General features: G+C 35.8%; 1 protein-coding gene, 1 long non-coding RNA gene and 1 pseudogene across 2 annotated transcripts; all 3 read left to right on the top strand.

Moving 5' to 3' along the window:
- The first annotated feature begins 5,538 nt into the window (after positions 1-5,538).
- Positions 5,539-8,598, top strand: LOC110724918. Its single transcript, XR_002512080.1, has 3 exons — positions 5,539-6,785; positions 7,573-8,277; positions 8,393-8,598. It is a non-coding gene; the product is annotated as an uncharacterized LOC110724918 (long non-coding RNA).
- Positions 8,599-9,234: 636 nt separating this feature from the next.
- On the top strand, positions 9,235-13,415 carry LOC110724917 (myosin-9-like). Its single transcript, XM_021904403.1, has 2 exons — positions 9,235-10,080; positions 10,177-13,415. Exon 2 carries the CDS (start codon positions 10,885-10,887, stop codon positions 11,965-11,967), a length of 1,083 nt encoding a protein of 360 aa, XP_021760095.1. The 5' UTR covers positions 9,235-10,080; positions 10,177-10,884; the 3' UTR covers positions 11,968-13,415.
- On the top strand, positions 12,328-18,729 carry LOC110724916 (annotated as a pseudogene).
- Positions 18,730-19,492: the final 763 nt, after the last annotated feature.

Genomic DNA, 19,492 nt, shown 5'->3' with positions numbered 1-19,492 from the left:
ATGGGGGTAGCACATGGCCACATGCCCCTCGGATAACAATATACATCTGCCAGTGAAGTGAAAATGGGAGGATGAGTAAAAGGATATTTTGACTTTTGTTACTTCTAAAACATCCATCTAAATTTTTATTTTATTTTATTATCATCCAAAACCGAAAAATATAGGTTTTGCTATCATTAACAGTTTCTGTTATTATTTCCGTTTGTGGGACCCACTTAATTACTTCCTTCAATTTTCTTCCTCTCTCCAAGAACCTAAGTCATTAACCCCCACATTTCATAGCAGCCCCATCAAAATTGGGGATGAAATTGGTGCAATTGAAGTGGGGATTGATGGATTGCTGCTACAGTGGTACATGGGTGTTGCTGTTATGTTGCTTCGGTTGTGGTGAAATTGGTGTGGCTGCCGGCCTGCCATTGTTGGGTGGAGTTAGTGTTGTTATGCGTTGATGGCTAATTAGAGATGTGTGGGATGCTGCTTTTATTCATTTTGTGAGTGTATAGTCGTGTTGTTGTGGTGGCAAACGTGGAGGTGAGATGCGTGGTTGGGGCTATTGTTAAGGGGTGGGCGTGGGGTTACCGGAGAACGGGTGGGGCTGCCGGGAAGAAGTGGGTTTTTTATGATTGAGGTTCGTGGAGAGAGAACAAGTAGAAATGGAAGGAAGTTAATTAAGTGGGCCCTAGTGCCCTACAGACAGAAATAGTGACGGAAACGGTTAAGTAGTAGTAAAAGGATGACTAGTAAGTTTAATTACGTAACTAATTACGAAAGTACATAATTTTGAAATTAAAATTTCCACAAAAAAAAAAGAAAATTATCATGTTGTAGTAAAAAGTATTAAGCGCATGTATGTGTTAGGGTTAGAACCCCAATCTCATGTCCATTACTTATTACAACATACCAACAAGCCATTTTATATTTTGTTGTTAATGACGGGTAGGTAATATATCTATCAACTACTAATTGTTTATTAAGTTAGGTATAGTATTGTATAATGTACATTTAGTTTGTAGTTAAACTATATATCATGGCTTAGTAAATTTAGTTAGTATTGTAGGATGATGATAAGTAATAGTAGGAATATGATTAATTATATTAGGAAATATATAGAGGTGATCATTGGGCGAGCCGGGCCGAAGCAAACAAATTTGCCCATTTATCTGGCCGGGTCGGGCCAAGCTTCGGGCCAAAAATTTTTTTGTGCCCAAACCTGCCCAAAATGGTCGTGACCGCGCGGGCTTTTTTCGGGCCATTTTTCGGATCGGAGCAAAAAAAATCAACTAAATATGCATAAAAACACATTCCCAAACACCGCCCAAAAAAATAAATTTTTTCGGGCCGGGTCCTACTCGATTTCGGACCGTAAAAACCCGCCCATAATCGGACTGGATCAGGCGGGCTAACTTTGATCACCTCTAGAAATAGTTGAATAAGGGATATCGGTAAATTTCCAATTTCCCTTTTAGAGGCGTTTTTTTTGGCATTTTAGGGCTTTTTTGAGGCCAAGTCTCATTCGAAAACTTGCCACAACTTAGGTCTCCAAAAAACAAGCCGTTTTAAAAAAAAATTGCCCCAATCGAACGCCCGGAGGCTGAATTATGGGCCCCCGAAGTTCGGATGCAATATCTCTCTATCCCGGAATTGGGCGGCCGATCCGGTTAGATTTCTGATTTGTGCCATTCAAAATAAGGTGTTTGAAAAAAAATTGCCCCGATCGGACCCCCGAGGCCATACTTATGACCTCTCGAGTTTCCTAACCCTCAAAATTCTCCTAAATCGTCTCAAACCCGACAGAATTGGACGACGTGGACCGCGTATTCTCGTAGATCTCGATTTTCCGTGTGAAAACGAGTACTCACACTAATTGAGGGCATTCGTATTTTTTATTCTATGATCATTTACAACTTTCGTTTTCCTATAAAGTTGCATACCGCACGCTTATGGGTCAGTGTTTTACATACTTATAATTTTTTTTTCCCAAATTTCATTTAGTACATAAAACGCTGCCTGGGACAGCGTTTTATGTACTATTTTTTTTTTTTTTTTTGGAAATTTGGAAATTTTTAATTTCTAAAAGGAATTCTGAAATTATGTATTATTTATAAAAAAAAACCAATATATAAAACGCTGTCCGAGACATCGTTTTACCCCAAAAGCTTAGTTTGGTAAATACTTTTGCCACACGTCTACTTTCGTAATTAGTTTCGTAATTAAACTTACTTTGGAGCATCTTCCGTAGTAAAATTTAAATTTTTTGATTTTGGGTGGTAGTAAAATCAAATAAAAATTTAGATGGGTAGTAAAATTCAAAATTGTGCATTTTAGTGGTAGCAAAAGTCAAAATATCCCGAGTAAAAGTTGGTGTTCAAATTATAGACTATCCAAAACACCCTCATTCACTTAATTTTATTTTAGAAAAACTTAAAAACAATTCAGCTCAGGCAATAAAAAAAGGAAAATTCATGGGAATAATCCCACATTTGGGCTGTTCGTTTTTAATAATCCCACCTTTGGATTATTTTTTAAATAATCCCACCTTTACCCCCCATTCTTTTTTAATGGTCACGGGTGACTAGTAACCGGTTGAAGAGGTAATTTTTTTTTTTGGTTTAAAATACACGTGTCACTATAACAATTAGTCTAAAATTTTATATTAAAAAACAAAAATAAAAAAAAAAAAACAAAAAAACGGCAGTAAGCCAGCCACCTCCTCCACAAGTCCCAGCCACCGCGTTGTTGTCGTCCACTAGCCCCAGCCACCTTCTTCCCCAGCCCCAACCATGAGATCGAAGCTCACGTCGTCATCGTCGCTATTTTGGGTGGTCCGGCCAGCCTAAATTGAGGTAGGGGAAAGTGAGGGAGGCTGAAATCGTGGCGGGGGAATGTGTGGGTGGCAAAACTCGAGCAGGGGAAAGGGGAGGGAGGCTAGAATAGGTTCGGGGGAAGGGGAGAGTTGCCGGAATTGGAACGGGGGAAGGGGGACCCGGAATCGGGACGGAAAAGGCGTTTAGGGTTAGGGTTGGGTTTCTAGTTCACCACTAGTCCACCACCTTAGCCACCTTCACCCATACCCCAACCCGAGACCACCTACCAAACTACTATTGCCTTTACCAATTGAACCGAAACCACCACCTCATCACCCTACCTGAACTGCGACCTCAGCCACCTTCACCCATACCCCCACCTTAGTTGAAATCTCCTCAGATCAGGGAGGGGATCGTCGCGCACCGACGCCGGTGTCGGTGCTGTGGTTGGGGGCTGGGTGGTTATTTTATTTTTATTTTTATTTTTTTTATTTTTTTCTTTTAAAAAATCTAACTTTTTAATTTTTTTTTCCCATTCACAGGCCGTCACGTGTCATGTAACCTGTTATAACAGGTTACATGACCGGTTGGGACCATTAAAAAAGAATGGGGGGGTAAAGGTGGGATTATTTAAAAATAATCCAAAGGTGGGATTATTAAAAACGAACGGCCCAAAGGTGGGATTATTCCCATGAATTTTTCCTAAAAAAAATCTGTACGTGATTTATATACATGACAAAAATAGAGAAATTTAACTATATTGATTATTGATTGATTGGTTGACTTAAAAAAAATTTATGCAATGAAAAAAATGCAATATTGTCTAGTCTTGAAAATTAGGAAAGACAATAGAATAAAAATAAAGTATTAAAAATGAAAAAATAGAAAATGAGTGTGAATATACCTTGAAATGATGTTAATGTAGTCGCGTGATTTTCCTCTTCTTTGACTTATATGCTTCTCCAAATTCCCACCCAGACATAACAATGGAGCTCGTGTTTTTGAGTTTAAGTTTGAGTTGAGATGTAAAGTAACTTGTGGGAGTCTTTTGGAGTATGAGTATATAAAGAAGCTTCTGATGATTTTTATCCCGCCAAATTAGAGGTGATCAACATTGATCAGGCTCGCTAGCCCGGTCGGATCCGGCCCGAAAATAGGGCGGCTTTGGACAAGTATGAAAAAAATTAAAAATACATTTTTAGTTAAAAACCCGAACCTAGCCCGAAAAAAGCCCAAAAAGCTCGCTTTGGCCTGATAAGCCCGCTACTTTTTTGTGGGTTTGGGCACGAGAAATTACGTTAAGGCTCGGTCCGACCCGATTTTTGATCACCTCTACACCAAATGAACAATCAACTTGGGGAAATGCAATGTAAAATGACAATTTTTATTAATGTAGCTATTGATTCAATTTGATTGCGCCGCGTGTCAACCCGATCCCTAAACTATTTTTCAACATCATTATATTTGCCAACTTACCCTAAACTATTCTATTTATCTAATATATAAAGTGAAGAGAGATTTTGGGTGATAAATGTCAATTTGCCAGATTACTCCTTACCTTTTTTTTTTTTTTTTTTTTTTTTTTTTTTTTTTTTTTTTTTTTAAGAACAACCATCCTAAATTGAAAAAAAAGTACCATCCGAATCTAACTTTTAGGATAAAATACAATTATACAAGTACTTATCAACCGTTTTTTTTTTAATTATTCAATTAAAGAAAATACTCTATGACTTCATCAGATGTTTTTATTTTTTAAAACAATTTTTATTTTATAATTTTTTTACTAATATTTATTTTTATTATCAACAATTTTAAAATTTGCATCACTAATATTTATTGTATTCTATTAGAATAAAGAAGAGAATGAGCCTAATAAGTTTCTCAAATTGCGCACACACACGCAATCTTAGCTTATTCAATTAAATCGGACAAGTCCTTAAACTATTTCTAGAATATATATTATTTAAAGGTCCCTAAACCCATTGCCACATCAACGGTTATTGGCTGGAAATTGCTTTTCCTGGTGGGTTAATGGACCAATTTGCCTCATTTAAAAGGTGAGGGATTAAAATGCTACAAATGCAATGGTTTAGACTTTAGAGATTGTATTTGTACTTAACTCGTACGTTTCTTTTTTTTAATTTTCTTATTTTGGTTGGTAAGGAGAAGACCCCTATTGGGCTGAAACCTCTCACGGGTCCGCCCGGCATGGGTTAGCGTGTTAGGTACTCATACATACTTCATATGTCATATAGATATACAAAGTATTGTACTACCTCCGCCCACGAATATCTGCAACATTTGCCAAATTTGGATGCTTGGAGTATCTGCAACAAATTTTTTTCTTTCCTTTTTTTGGTAATATTTAACTATTAATTACCCACTATTACTCACTTTTTGGTTAGTGGTCCTCTCCACCACCTATTACCCACTACCTAAAACCCACTACAAATATTTGTGTTCACACTACAAATACCAAATATACCCTTATTTTTCAACACTTAAATGTTTAGTTTATATATATCATCATATGGGTAATTTTGTATTTTTACTTTTCTCTCTCATTAATTAAACCCACCCAACTACACTTAATATTCCCTAAAAGTTTTACCTAGGAGTCCACCCATTTGTACTTTGTTGCAGATATTCGTGGGCGGAGGAGTATAATATATGTAGTATGGTATAAAATACAGTCCAATGGAGATTGGACAGATAATAATATACGTAGTAGTGTAGTACAGCATAGTAGTAATAAAATATAAAAAGAAAAATAAGTGAAAAAACAAAAGTTGCAGAACCCTAGATTTTGCTATAAACGGACAGATAAAGTGTACTTAGGGTTTTTTTTTTCTTTTGACTTTGAGTTGAGTTCCAAATTTCAGATCTAGAAGTGAAAAGATTTTTGTTGGGATGGCATTTGCTGTAACAGATGTGTATGAGGAATCTCTCAAAGCTCTGCCTTCTCTCTCTCCTTGTAAATACCCACCAAACACAAACCCCGGCTCACCGACGAAAGCGCCGGCGATGACGGAGTTTCAAGGCCCTCCCATAGACCTCCGCCGGCGATTTTGTTCTCTCTTTCTCTCTCCTTTGACGGTGACCAACCAACAACCATCGCCGGTATGCATGCTGGATGATCGGAGATTCTCTGCATGTTGGATGATCGGAGATTCTCTGCCTTGCCTTGCCTTGCCTTTTGTTCCACCCAACTGGTATCTATGGTCCTGGATGCCTAATCACTGAAAGTTAATTTTACTCTTACAATATATTTGTTCTCTACGTTCTTCTATCTAATGATTCTAAATGAACTTTGATTAATCGTAACTGATCTGTAGAAGAAAATTTTGTAGTTTGTTCTGGAATATATTTTTTTTTCTTTGATGATATATTTCTGGAGTTTTTTCTGTAGAAGTGAACTTTAATTTCCTTCTCAACTAGAATTTGGATAAAATTTAGAAAGAATGAGTAGATAAACATTGTTTAATTATGAGTAGTTGTTTTCAATTGTGCTCATTCTTTGCTCTGCTCTTCTGCTCATCTTCTGTCATCCTTGGCTTAACTGAAAATTCTTTTGGTGGTGCTTAATTCTTACATTATAACATGTAAGCCATTTGTCCCTGTTTTGCTGCATAAATTTCATCATTATGATTTTTTGGCATGTTGAGAATGGTGGTAAATCTGTCATGACTCAAGTTTCTGAAATGAGTTCAAGATCTTGTCAATTCACCTGAAAATGGCTTTATCAAGCCACCAGCAAATAGAGTGGTATCAAATTAGGTACAATTATGTCCTTCCTGGTGTATACTTCTCAGTTCTCAATGCTAAAAATTTCATCGTATGGCTTTTGAAAAGCATATGGATCAATCAGAACTTTGTTTTGTTACTGCTTTCTTGACTACAATATACTTTCAACCTTATTAATTTGTTTGAATGAGTAGGGAGATTGAGCAAATACATGTGCAGGAAGAAATCGACCTACTGGTAATCTCCCCCCCCCCCCCCCCTTTTTTTTGTTGGTTTATTATATGCTCGTAATTTTATTCTTCTTCCAGCAATGTTTGTTCCTGTCTTTTGATCAAGAGCGCTGCTGGAGTGCTGGTTTATTGCTGTGAATAGTGTCGCGATTCATAGATTGTTTTCAGTTCTATCTATGTAATTATAATTTAAATTTTGATGAAAATTGTGTTGGTAAATTGTTTTGCTGTGTTGGTAAATTGTTTATATATTGCTGTGAATAATTGGTTATTTGTTGAAGATAATGTTCACATATTGCCTATGATTCTCGGACTCGGGTACCCATGGCCGACACGGTTACGTGTCCAAGTGTCCGACTCAACCATTTTGTGAAAATTTTCCAAGATTTCTTGTTTAATTTAAACTAACACATTCGAAAATGATCCTAGGATTAGTTATGACTCATTTGAGGCTCAGTTCTCAGTTTCCATTGGAGCTCATTGATTTAATGGTTTTGAATGGGTATATTTATGAACATAAACTCTGTTTAAGAGCTTTTCATGAAGTTTGATGAATATATCTATTTTACTTGACTTGAATATTTGGTTTTTGAAATTGGGTCATCTCTCTCTTCTTCCCAAATGGTTTCATATTAAGCTATATGATAATGCACCTGATTGATAGTTTATGCTTATGAGTTACAGATGAGTAGATAGCAATTCACATACACTTCTAATACTTCCATGCATTGACTACCATTTTCTTTGAGCCTTACTAAGTTACTACTTTATTTTATCTTCTTTTCTATTTGCAGGCTTACCTCTACATATGTTAAGCCACCATTCCCAATTTGATTGCGCCGCGTGTCAACCCGATCCCTAAACTATTTTCAACATCATTACATTTGCCAACTTACCCTAAACTATTCTATTTATCTAATATATAAAGTGAAGAGAGATTTTGGGTGATAAATGTCAATTTGCCAGATTACTCCTTCTTACCTTTTTTTTTTTTTGTTTTTTTTTTTTTTTTTTTTTTTTTTTTTTTTAAGAACAACCATCCTAAATTGAAAAAAAAGTACCATCCGAATCTAACTTTTAGGATAAAATACAATTATACAAGTACTTATCAACCGTTTTTTTTTTAATTATTCAATTAAAGAAAATACTCTATGACTTCATCAGATGTTTTTATTTTTTAAACCAATTTTTATTTTATAATTTTTTTACTTATATTTATTTTTATTATCAACAATTTTAAAATTTGCATCACTAATATTTATTGTATTCTATTAGAATAAAGAAGAGAATGAGCCTAATAAGTTTCTTAAATTGCGCACACACACGCAATCTTAGCTTATTCAATTAAATCGGACAAGTCCTTAAACTATTTCTAGAATATATGTAAATTATATGACAAATAATATTTAAAGGTCCCTAAACCTATTGCCACATCAACAGTTATTGGCTGGAAATTGCTTTCCCTGGTGGTTAATGGACCAATTTGCCTCATTTAAAAGGTGAGAGATTAAATGCAATGGTTTAAACTTTAGAGATTGTATTTGTACTTAACTCGTACATTTTTTTTTTTTTTTAATTTTTCTTATTTTATTTTAGCTTCTTTTCTATTTGCAGGCTTACCTCTACATATGTTAAGCCACCATTCCCTTCAGATTGTGGTGCTTGTCGTGTCAGTGTTATGGTTGGAGTGCAGCATAACAAGTAAGAGGAGAATTGTGTGTAGCTAGCTGATTGTTGCGATTTTGGGTGTTTGAGGGAAGTAGGAGTTTGGGCGGCTGATTGGCTGCTGCGCGGTGGCTCGGTTGGGAGTAGGGGCAGCAAGGGGAAGCGTGGTAAGTTACCAAATGCGAGCTTGAGGATGAATTTCGAGTTTATGGTGTTCTTTGCAAGTTCAGGTTTTTTTTCCAATTATGAAGTTATAAAATCAATTTTGGTGGTAGAAATGTTAGTTCCATGGTTCATTGCTAGATTTTGGCAAGAGTAATTTTCTTGTGCATATTTTTCTATGTGATTTGATATTTTACAAATTTAGATAGTAGATTTTAGATACGAACTACACTTTTATCTTTTTCTATATATTTTACAGTTTTTTTTTTTTTTTTTTTTTTTTGGTATTATGAATCATAATTTTTTTTACATCTTTAATTATTTTTCAATACCTTCTAAAATAGAGAACTTAGGTGTATATAAAGAATGTCTCTTCAATATATTTCTTGATTATTTATGTTGGCGGGGGTAATTTTCTTGTCTACTTTGTTTTTTTTGTGCATATTTTTTTCGATGTGATTTGATATTTCACAAAATTTAGATAGTAGATATTAGATTCGAAGGACTCTGTATCTTTTTTTTTGAGTATTATGAATCATAATTTTATTTTTCTTTTTCATCTCTAATTGCTTTTCAATACCTTCTGAAATAGAGAACTGATGTTTATATAAAGAATGATTCTTCAATATATTTCTTGACTGTTGCAGGTAATTTTTTTTTATTCTCTTCAGGGATATTCATGAAAGCATATATTTTCTCAACTAGAAGGAACAAGGTTCTCAACTTAGCTTGCTAGCAAAGGATTTTGGGTCATTTGATTGTTTTTCAAGCGAGTTCCTGATCGATGGAAGTACACTCAGCCTTGTAGTTTCTGATGAACAGAAAAATGTTCAGGTCTTTGAACATTATGGCTGGAATGGAAATAGAGACAGAAGTGGAACACTGGAAGAATGTAGCAGTGCCAGACTGACTTGATGGGGAATAATAATGAGATGGTAAACCTGTATGGATTACTTATGGTATGAGATGCTTTCTAATTAATTTTCGTTATTTTTGATGACTTTTTATTTAGCCATGAGGATTAAAGTAACTGGCGTTCTGCTTCAGACATTTCTTGACTCAATTTTTCTTTGAAATGGATTCCTTAGTTTGGTTGCTTAAGAGCTGCCTTATGTGTTGAACTCATTCTAACTGTTGATCTTGTATCTTGATCTCATCTCTCTTTGCTGCCTTGACTCTTTTATATTCTGTCTTCCCCTGATGATGCATGTAAAGAGTAGCTTCACATGAAACATTTGCTTCACCATTTGATTTCAGTTATGCCATCTCTCTGAAGTTCTCAACTTTTGCCATCATTTGATTCACCATTTGATTGCAGTTATTTATGCTTGTTTGTGACTTCATGTTAAAAGACAGAAATAATGACTTGAGGTCAAGTATTGTGATTATTAATGGAAGATGAAACTCAACAAACTATAGAGGTGCTAGTGGTGGAAGTCAAGGATAAGCTTGCTAGTGTTACGGAGCCAATTGAGGTAGATTTGTGTTAAATATAGCTTATAAGTATCTGCAATATCATTTTTTTAATTTTTTATTTTATATAGCTAAAACTTGAATTTGTTTGGCAACAGGAAAATGGTAATAAAGAAGAAAAAGAAAGCTCTCTGGATGATGGAGAGTTCATTAAGGTCGAGAGAGAACCTGTGGAAATGAAAGATAGGTTTCGAGATGTTGAAGTAAATGTGGAAGAAAGCAAATCATCTGTTAGTGAATCTAGCAGAAAAGTCCTTGAAGCACTGGAGTAGATAAACGAGCTTGAGACTGAATTAGAAAGAGTGGCTGCTGCATTAAACGATTCTGAGTCACAGAATGCAAATTTGAAAAATGAGGCCTTATCGACTGAAGTAAAGCTGCAAGAATGTGGGAAGAAGTATGAAACTCTTGAACCGAATCACAAGAAGTTGCAGGAGGAGATGGTAGAGACTGAAAATAACTTCAATGAAAAGCCGAAGTCTTTGCAAGATACTTTGGAAGATCATGAAACTAATCAAAAGGATTTTTCTGGTGTTAAAGAATCATTTGAAAGTCTTAATCTTGAGTCCAAAATCTCAAAGAAGAAAATAGAGGAGTTGGAGCAAGAATTACCTTCTCGTGCAGCAGAATTAGAAAATGTAGTAAAATCTTCTCACTCCATAATTGAGGTTGCTGAGAAAAACATGGGTGACCTTGAATCGCTGCTGGAAGAAAAGAAGCAGAAAATTGAAGAGCTTGAAGTGAATATAAGCTCACTGGAGTAAAAATGCGGGGATCCCGAAGCTGAATCAAAAAAATATTCAGGCATGGTATCTGAACTCACTGGAAAAATCGAGAAGTTCCGATCTTTAATGTTGAACCTTGAGAGTGCACTTCAAACAGCAAGTGAAAAGGAAGTGGGGCTGATGGAATCTTTGAATGTAATGAAAGTAGAGAAACGAAGTTCAGAAGAAGCATTGGAGAATTCCACTAAAAAGCTTCGGGAAGCTGAAAATTTGCTTGAATCATTGTGTGGTGAATTGTCTCTTACACAGGAGAAACTAGAAAGCATTGAAAATGATCTAAAGGGCTCTGGACTAAGGGTGTGTGTAATTATGGAAAAGCTGAAAGCTGCTGAGGATCAATTAGAGGAGCAAGTGAGAGCAATAGAGGAAGCAACTGCAAGTAAAATGCATTTTGAATCTTTACACGAGTCTTCTACTAGGGACTTTGAGGTAAAAATGCAGGAGACAATGGCAAATTTCAGCGAAAAGGAGTCTGAGGCTAACTCATTGTCTGAGAAATTTAAGATTCTTGAAGATAAGGTACAAAGTTTAGAAGAACAGGTCGGTGAAGAAGCACTGAAGGCTGCATCTCTAACAGAAGAATTGCATCAGAGTGTTGCTAAGGTAGATTCCTTAGAAAGCTCTAATGAAGAGCTTAAAAAGATGATTGAGGAAGCTGAGGGTAAAGTGGCACAATCTCTTTCAGAGAAGGAACTTTTGGTGGAAAAAAACTCCCAGACGAAGAACAAGGTTGATGAGCTTCTGGAATTGCTTAATTCGGCTGATGCAGAAAAAGAAGCCACTTCTCTTCAACTTGCCTCTCACATGAATACCATCACTGAATTAACTGAGCAACACTTGAGATCTTTTGAGCAGCACTCTGCTGCTGAAGCTCGTCATTTGCAGGCTGAAGAACAGTTGAAGGAAACAAGTGGTAGACTAGCTGAGAAAGAGAAGGAAGTCGAGGAGTTGGGTGCACGGTTGAGTGCCCTTGAAAACCAAGTGAAAGCATATGAGGAGGAGGTTCGTGAAGCATCTGTGATAACCGGGTCTAGAGAGGCGGAGATAGAACAGTTAAAGGAGACTGTTGCTAAATTAGCTGATAAAGAGGCTGAAATTCAGTGAAATACTTGTAGCTCTTGAAGGCCAAGTGAAAAAGTATGAAGAGAAGGCTCATGAAGCAGAGGGAATTGCTGAATCAAATGAAGTTGAAATTAGAGAGATGGTTGAAAAATTATCTCAGACAGATTGAAGTTACAGAATTGAAGGAGAAACTTGCTTCCTTGAAGGCCAAGTAAAAGGTTTATACAGAAGAAGCCGGTCAAATATCTGGGATCGCTGAATCTAGAAATGTTCAAATTGAAGACCTGGTTGGGAAATTAAGTAAAAAGGAGTTTGAAGTATCGGGGCTAATGAACTCATAAATCCTAATGGTATGTCATATCCTCTTTTGGTTGTTTATGCATCATAAAGTTATGAAACTGATTGAGATGTTCTCTGTATTTAAGTATAGGACCATTATACTACAAGTGTGTTTATCATCTGTTCTATCAGTATAATCCTTACTCAGCTATATGGGGGAATATGACTTGGGTTCATTCAATCTCACATGATCTTGTCAACTAGATTCACATTGAACACGCCCTTAACCCAACCGAGCCTTATGAATTGGGTTGCTGCTACTCCAGGTCTGTCACCATGCTCCCTGGAGGAAAACCTGTCATTTTCTATACTGGTGCAGACACTTAGAATTTTCAGTCACAGAATTTGGCATTCCCTAAGGACCCCGCTGATCCCCATCTAACCTAAAAGGTTAAGTCGCCTCATAATCCTGTAATTGCTGAAACAGATGGTGACATTGATTCTAGCAATTTCAGAGATCCTACAACTGCTTGGCAAGCTGCTGATGGTGCTTGGCACGTTCTTATAGGCGGAAAGGTAGATGGCTGAGAAATGGCATTTTTGTGCCAGAGTAAAGATTTTGCTAATTGGACTAGAAGTGAAGTCTCTTCACTTATCAGCAAAAACCGGAAAGTGGGAGTGTCCAGATTTCTTTCTTGTGAGCATTGATAATAAAGATGGAGCAGAGAACTATTTTATGAAGGAAAACACCAAATTTGTTCTTAAGGCAAGTTTTCTTGATCGTGGGCTTTTATAAGGCCGTAACAAATGAATTTGAGGTGGACAATACTGACTTCATGGAAGGTATTACTGATTGGAGATATGATTATGGAAGTAAATATTATGCTTCCAAGACATTTTTCGATGGTGAGAAAAAACGGCAAACGTTGTGGGTGCGGATATTGGAGGCTGATGGTAGAGCAAATGACAAGAAAAAAAGGGTGGTCAGGGCTTCAGGTAATATTCCAATTAAGGTCTTCTTGTTGTGGACTTATTTAATTATTGGTTTGAATATGAGCTTCAGTACTCTGTATTATTAATATCATGACATGCCTACTAGTCTCATTTCGATCTAGCAGTGTCAGCATGTAGACGCAACCTGTCGTAGTGTTGTTGCATCACCACAACAACAACAAAAAAAAAAAAAAAAAAAAAAAAAAAAAAAAAAAAAAGATGCAACCTGTCTGAAACATTTGAATGCATAACCCTTTGCCTTTACTATCTGGTACCATTTCAATGTTAGTGGACAGGGCTTTGTCTTATTTTATAGGGTTTTGTGTAGTTTTTTCTTACTTAAGTTTGCTTCTAATGTTAATTTAGTTTTGAAGTAGGCCAGTTATTGGTACTAATATAAAGATCTTATTTTATAACTTTTATATTTTAATTAGAGCCCAAGAATTTAAGAATCAAAATAAAAACCCAATAATAATGGTTTAAGGGTCAGCCCCACTCACCCCTTCTCTGACTTAACCCCAGTAACAATTTCCAGAAACCTTTCTCTCTCCTCCATTGCTGCGCACTCAGAGTTCTCAGCTTTTCAGGTATCATCAGTTTCTCTCTCTTAATCTGTTCTTCAATTTTGATTCATGTTTTCGTTTTGTTAAAGTTTGATTGTCAGCATTTGCTTTTTTGTTGCGCATTTTTGGCTCAAATTGTGATAATTTTAATAAGATTGATTAAGAGGAATTATTTCTGTATAATTGATTAGTGTGACTGTTTTTGAGAGAAATCTCTTCATCATCTAGGTTTATTATGTATGTCATTTATGTGGAATGTAGATGTTGTGAAGGGTTTAGGTTATATAGGTTGATATAATTATAAAATTTTTAATGGACTCACTAATCTCTGTAAGTACACATTTCAGTCCTTTAAATCATGTTCCTGAGGCAGAGTATTCGATGTTCCTGTGACTGTTTTTGAGAGAAATCTCTGTCATCATCTAGGTTTATTATGTATGTCATTTATGTGAAATGTAGATGTTGCGAAGGGTTTAGGTTATATAGGTTGATGTAATTATAAAATTTTTAATGGACTCACTAATCTCTGTAAGTACACATTTCAGTCCTTCAAATCATGTTCCTGAGGCAGAGTATTCGATAATTTTGCCATTCGATTAGGTTTGTATTTTGTGACATTGTGAAGCATGATGTATTGTGATGTGGATTAAGCATGATCATTTTGGTGATTTTGATGTTTAAATTTGTTAATATATCTGATTTTATATGAACATTGTCAGTGAATTCAGAGCATATGATCAATTTGAAAGAATTTTGTTAACCTATGTAAATTTCTATGATCATGAGGCTTAGCATTTTCCAATATATTGTTATAGCCTTCTCTGTCATAACAAGTAAGAGCATTCTCACTGGCAACTGGTATGCACAGGAACTGATAAAACAATTCCATGTCCCCTCTTGTTGAATAAAACCAGGCAGCTCAGTGGTCTAATAGATTGAAGTAAGTATATTTCAATAAACAAATTTGAAGTAAATAAGTTGAAAAGACAACTTTGTTCCCACATACCCCAAAACCTTAAACAACTACAGAACTACCCAGCCACACCAACACTAATTTCCCTTCCACTGCCCACAACTCACTCTCACCTCCATGGCTATGGACCTATGGGCTATGGTAGATGTTGAGGTTAGTTTTTCTTAGGTATATTGTTTTTTTCTCTGTTTTTTGTGTTGTATAATTCACAAATTCAAGCCCAATATACGACTTTAAGCTCCATAAATCTCCTAATCCTAAAATATTTGTAAATTGGGCCTAATTCAGGTTTGTTTTCATTCTTTCTTCTGTTTTTTCGTTTTTGCTGAGTTTTTTTGTCAATGTAATGGCCTCATTTTTAATTTGGGTTTTTTTCACCATGGTTCATATCAAGTTCATGTGAACATGCCTTTTAGTTTTCGCAAGATATATATAATTTAAATATCTAATAAACCGAGGAAGGAAGGAAACTCGTTAGTGTTTCTCATTTCTGGCAAATGTCATGGAAGAAGATAGAAGTTATTTACAATGCAATGCAACTAGGATATATAGTTTCTAAGTTAATTCTGTTTTGTCATGGATACATACTTGGTCAGAAGCTAATGAAATTTAAATCCATGTAGGTGCTCCTTGTGTTTAGTTTTATTGACCTGATTTTACCTAACCTAAGTCCCAGTAGGGGGTCTGGAATGATCATGTCCCCCTTTAACTCCACTACACCTAAACATTTCACCAGCTTAAAATCAATCACTAATGTTATTTTGTAATTGCGGATGTTGTGGTAGTACCAAATATATCAGGACAGAAGTAATGACATAGAATAGGATATCACTAAAAATGCTAATTTGCCTGCTACCCCATCTCTATGTATATTTATGTACTAAAGAAGATTTGGCTTTGGGCCTGTCGAATTACTTGCACTACATTAATAATGTGGTGACACTAAACTTCTTTATTAATTGTGAGTTATAGTTCTTATGATTGCTTGTGTGATATTTCTGCATTGGTGAATTTTACATTGTTTTGGAATGTATTTCAGTTTGTGTTGTGCCTCAAGTTAATGCCAGCACCTTCTGTTATCAGGGAAAATATCTTGAACTTGAGTTCTAGTAATTCACTCCATGAAGCTTTTGAACCTAATTTTGATTTGTTTTATCTACTTAAACTGACTGTTGCTTATTTTGTCGAGTTTTCTCTAGCCTTTAAACTGTGCACGAACTAAACTAAAAAACTGTTGAATAAGAATACACGATTTTAATTCCAATAGTACCATTTATGATGTTAGGATTTATATGTAAGAAAATAAATTACTAAAGGAACATGTCTTCGGATTGTATTTTAATTTTGCTTGTCACTGTCACAACATGGTTTCTTTTTGGCAGGCAGTCTATTTGAGAGTCAAGATACTTGCTAGACCTAATTTTATTTTCTCTTTTATCATTTTTCCCGTTTTGTGTAACAGAGTGAATTTGAACAAATGGGGCGGAAAAAAGATGGAGGAGAAACGAGTAAAAGTGTTCAAGGAAAAGTTGTAGAGAAAGAGGATTTTCATCCAAATCAAGTTTCCGATAAAGATAAGTTCTTTTTAGATCTTGAGCATTCTAATGCTCCTTGGGAATTGATTGAGATGATTATGTCTTCTAGGTTTTGTATCGGTTATATGGGTCATAAGTGTAATGTAAAGAAAGATATGCCCCAATTGAAATGTGGAGAATCAATTGATTATAAAGAAGGGTGTTTTCTCATAGTGACCCTATGTTTAGGAGAGAACTTTTTAGTTGATATTTTGGTACACAAACCTTCAATTTATATGTTGGCTGTAGGGGTTGGGGGAAATTGGTGGAAAGTAAAGGATTTTGAGGAATTTGGTTTTCGATTTACGAGTGCAAAAATGCTTTATTTTGAAAGTAACTATGACCCACTTCCTGTTGAGTTTAGTGCTAGTTTGGTTCATGAATGTATCATTAGAATATTCAATGGAGCTAAAACTGAGATGGAGGATACAGAAAAGTATTACAAACTACTCTGTGTTGTGATTTCTGAGAGTATTAGGTTTAATGAGATTCTGAAAGTAATGTATAAGGTATTACAAAATGTGGAAAAGTCTTATAAACTTAATGACCTTCAACGTGGGCTCATAAATGATTGGGTTAAACTGAGTCGCATGTGGATAATGTTTGACCTTGGATATGGATGGAATCCCAAAAAGTGGGAAGTCTGTGATGATGTTTCCGATCCTATTAAGTTTAAGGAACTCCTTGGTATTATCAAATGTCCTAAATCTACTGTGATTTTGAATGATGTGAAATCTTTGCCAGTGATTTCGGATGATGGCAAAATATTAGTTGGATTAGAATCCATAGAAATTTTGCTTGAGATTGTGCAAAGAGGGTCACGTGATGCAAGGCTAGAGGGTAAATGTGAAAATAATTTTAAGGCAGATAATAAATTTGTCGAAGAGAATAAAAAAAAGATTTTGAAGCTGATGCATGAAACGGAGGCGGAAAGTTAAGTAACATTTCCTTGCAATTGTACATATATCCTATGAAAGGTACGCTCTTTTTTTAATCTGTTAATTTTTTCATTTCTAGGTTGTTTTCAGAATTTATTTTTAATTATGCTAACTTGTGCTGTAGGTCTGCCTCTTTTCAGCATAAATCTAATGCCAAGACTGAGTTGAGGGGCATCCATATGTTCAGGGTTGTGACTACTTTGGTTCAAGACCGACCGGTAGTGTGTGATAGATCATCAGTCACAACCACCTCAAGCAAAGCAGTAGCAACATCGAGATAGGCTTAGCAATAAAAGTGAAAGAAGACCAAGCATGAAGGCTGCACTACTTTTTGGAAGGCATCTATAATCAGCAAGGCATGACATCTGAATGTGCCTTTCACCATTTTGGAAACATAACTTTAGACTAATGCTTTCCCAACTTTTGTAGTAACTATTTTTAGATTGTAATATATAATGAAGCTGTTGAGCATGTAAGGGGGTATCGAGAAAATTGTGAGAAACATTTGGAGAGTTGTAACCTCAAGTTACATAGAGATTCATAGCCTAAAGCTATCCTATCCTTTTGGATTACATTGTAATTGCTACTACTAGTATTACATTGTATTCTTAATATTATAATCCAGCCATCTTCTGCTTGTGCTGCTAACCTTGGTTACTTGTTGATGTGTCATTCCATTTGAACTTGTCGAGTTCGTCCGGCAGAACTGGTTGGCATCCGGCTAGTTCCTGTCATAGTGATATCGGGTCAGAGTATGTGGCCGCTAGAGATCTGGCCTTGTTTGCACTCGACAATACAGAAGCCCTCATGATCGAATGGCTGAAAATACAGTCAGGCATTCCTGATCACGATGCACCTTCCAGTATCAGGGTAAAATCTGTAAGAGGTCAGATATCAACCCAGGATTTACTACTTCGACGGCTCTTCCGATATGGTAATTGATTGTTGGATCTTTCTATTTCAATAGCTGAGTGGTTAAGACTGGATGCTGGAATATCAGGTGGTGAAAATCAGGATGATAAAGAGTACAATGAATGTTCTAAGAGCTTATCATGCCAAATGTAGTTATTATCACAACAAATCGTCTGGAGAAGATAACACAGAATGGATCAAGAAATTGCGGGATTTTTGGAGATAATCTTACAATAGTCATGGTGATGCAGCTCAGAGATCCACTCCGAAACTATGCACCAGTTGGTGGCCCAATGCTCAGTCTAATTCAAGTGAAGAGACTAATCGAACCTGTGACTCGTTAACATTGGAAGATGACAGAGGGAGAAGGCATTGTTTCCAGGTTCAGATTAGACGAAGCTCATATTGCAGGATTGTATATGGTATCTGATAATCTAGTTATATGGTCTTCTAGGAGACTAAACAATTAGGATCTCAGTGGTTGTTTGCTATTGGTTTGATCAAGAACTGTAATTCTCAGTTTTCAAAGTCAAAGGAAATAATGAGAATCTCCTCACAAGTGCTTAGAAAACCATGGACTTGGAACTTTATTTGGAGCCTTTCTCACCCCATTAATGAAGTTTAAGCTGACTCTCTGAACCCACTCACTCGCAACCCTGACGTTATATTCCCCCAAGTGACTGTTTGATTCCCATGGTAAGAAAGTACCTAGAACTACTATTCCCTCCTTTTGGTTCTTGAAACACAAGTATATCATGTTATTTTTGCGTTGTTTTGTACACCGTCATTTTGTAACTATGATATGATACTAGAATTATGTTTTGTTTAACTTTTTTTTTACTGTATATTTGCTTCAAGATGTTGACTTGTTTTTGCTGCAAACTGGGTCATAGTATGTAATTAGTAAAATAGTCAATGAAACTTTAGTGGTACTTATTGTAGTGTCCTTCTGAATTCTTTAAGGCCAATTATATAGCTTATTTGTGATTCTAAATGGAAAGGATTTTATGTATTGTGGATGTAATTGTAACTTATTTACCCTACATGACGTACATCTCTTTTTTTTTTCCGTTGATGATGTAACAATGCTGCATATTGTTTTACTGTTAAAGCTTTTGTTTCGGATGAAAACAATAGGACCTTCGACAGACCCTTTTCGAGGGAGAAGACTGATCTCGGTCCAAGTGATGATTGGGCCGAGGAAATCCTGCACAGCAAATACACGTAAACTAGCCTCACGATGGTTGCTGAGGAAAGCCCCTCCGATGCTAAAGTCAGTTTAGTGTGTGGAGAGAATAAGCTATGCCAGATAATTAATTGCTTGAGGCTTAACGT

Source organism: Chenopodium quinoa, unplaced genomic scaffold (genome assembly GCF_001683475.1).
Source record: "Chenopodium quinoa cultivar QQ74 unplaced genomic scaffold, ASM168347v1, whole genome shotgun sequence".
Taxonomy (NCBI): Eukaryota; Viridiplantae; Streptophyta; class Magnoliopsida; order Caryophyllales; family Amaranthaceae; genus Chenopodium; species Chenopodium quinoa.
The sequence above is the reverse complement of the archived record's forward strand: the minus strand, read 5'-3'. Positions and strand labels throughout refer to the sequence as shown.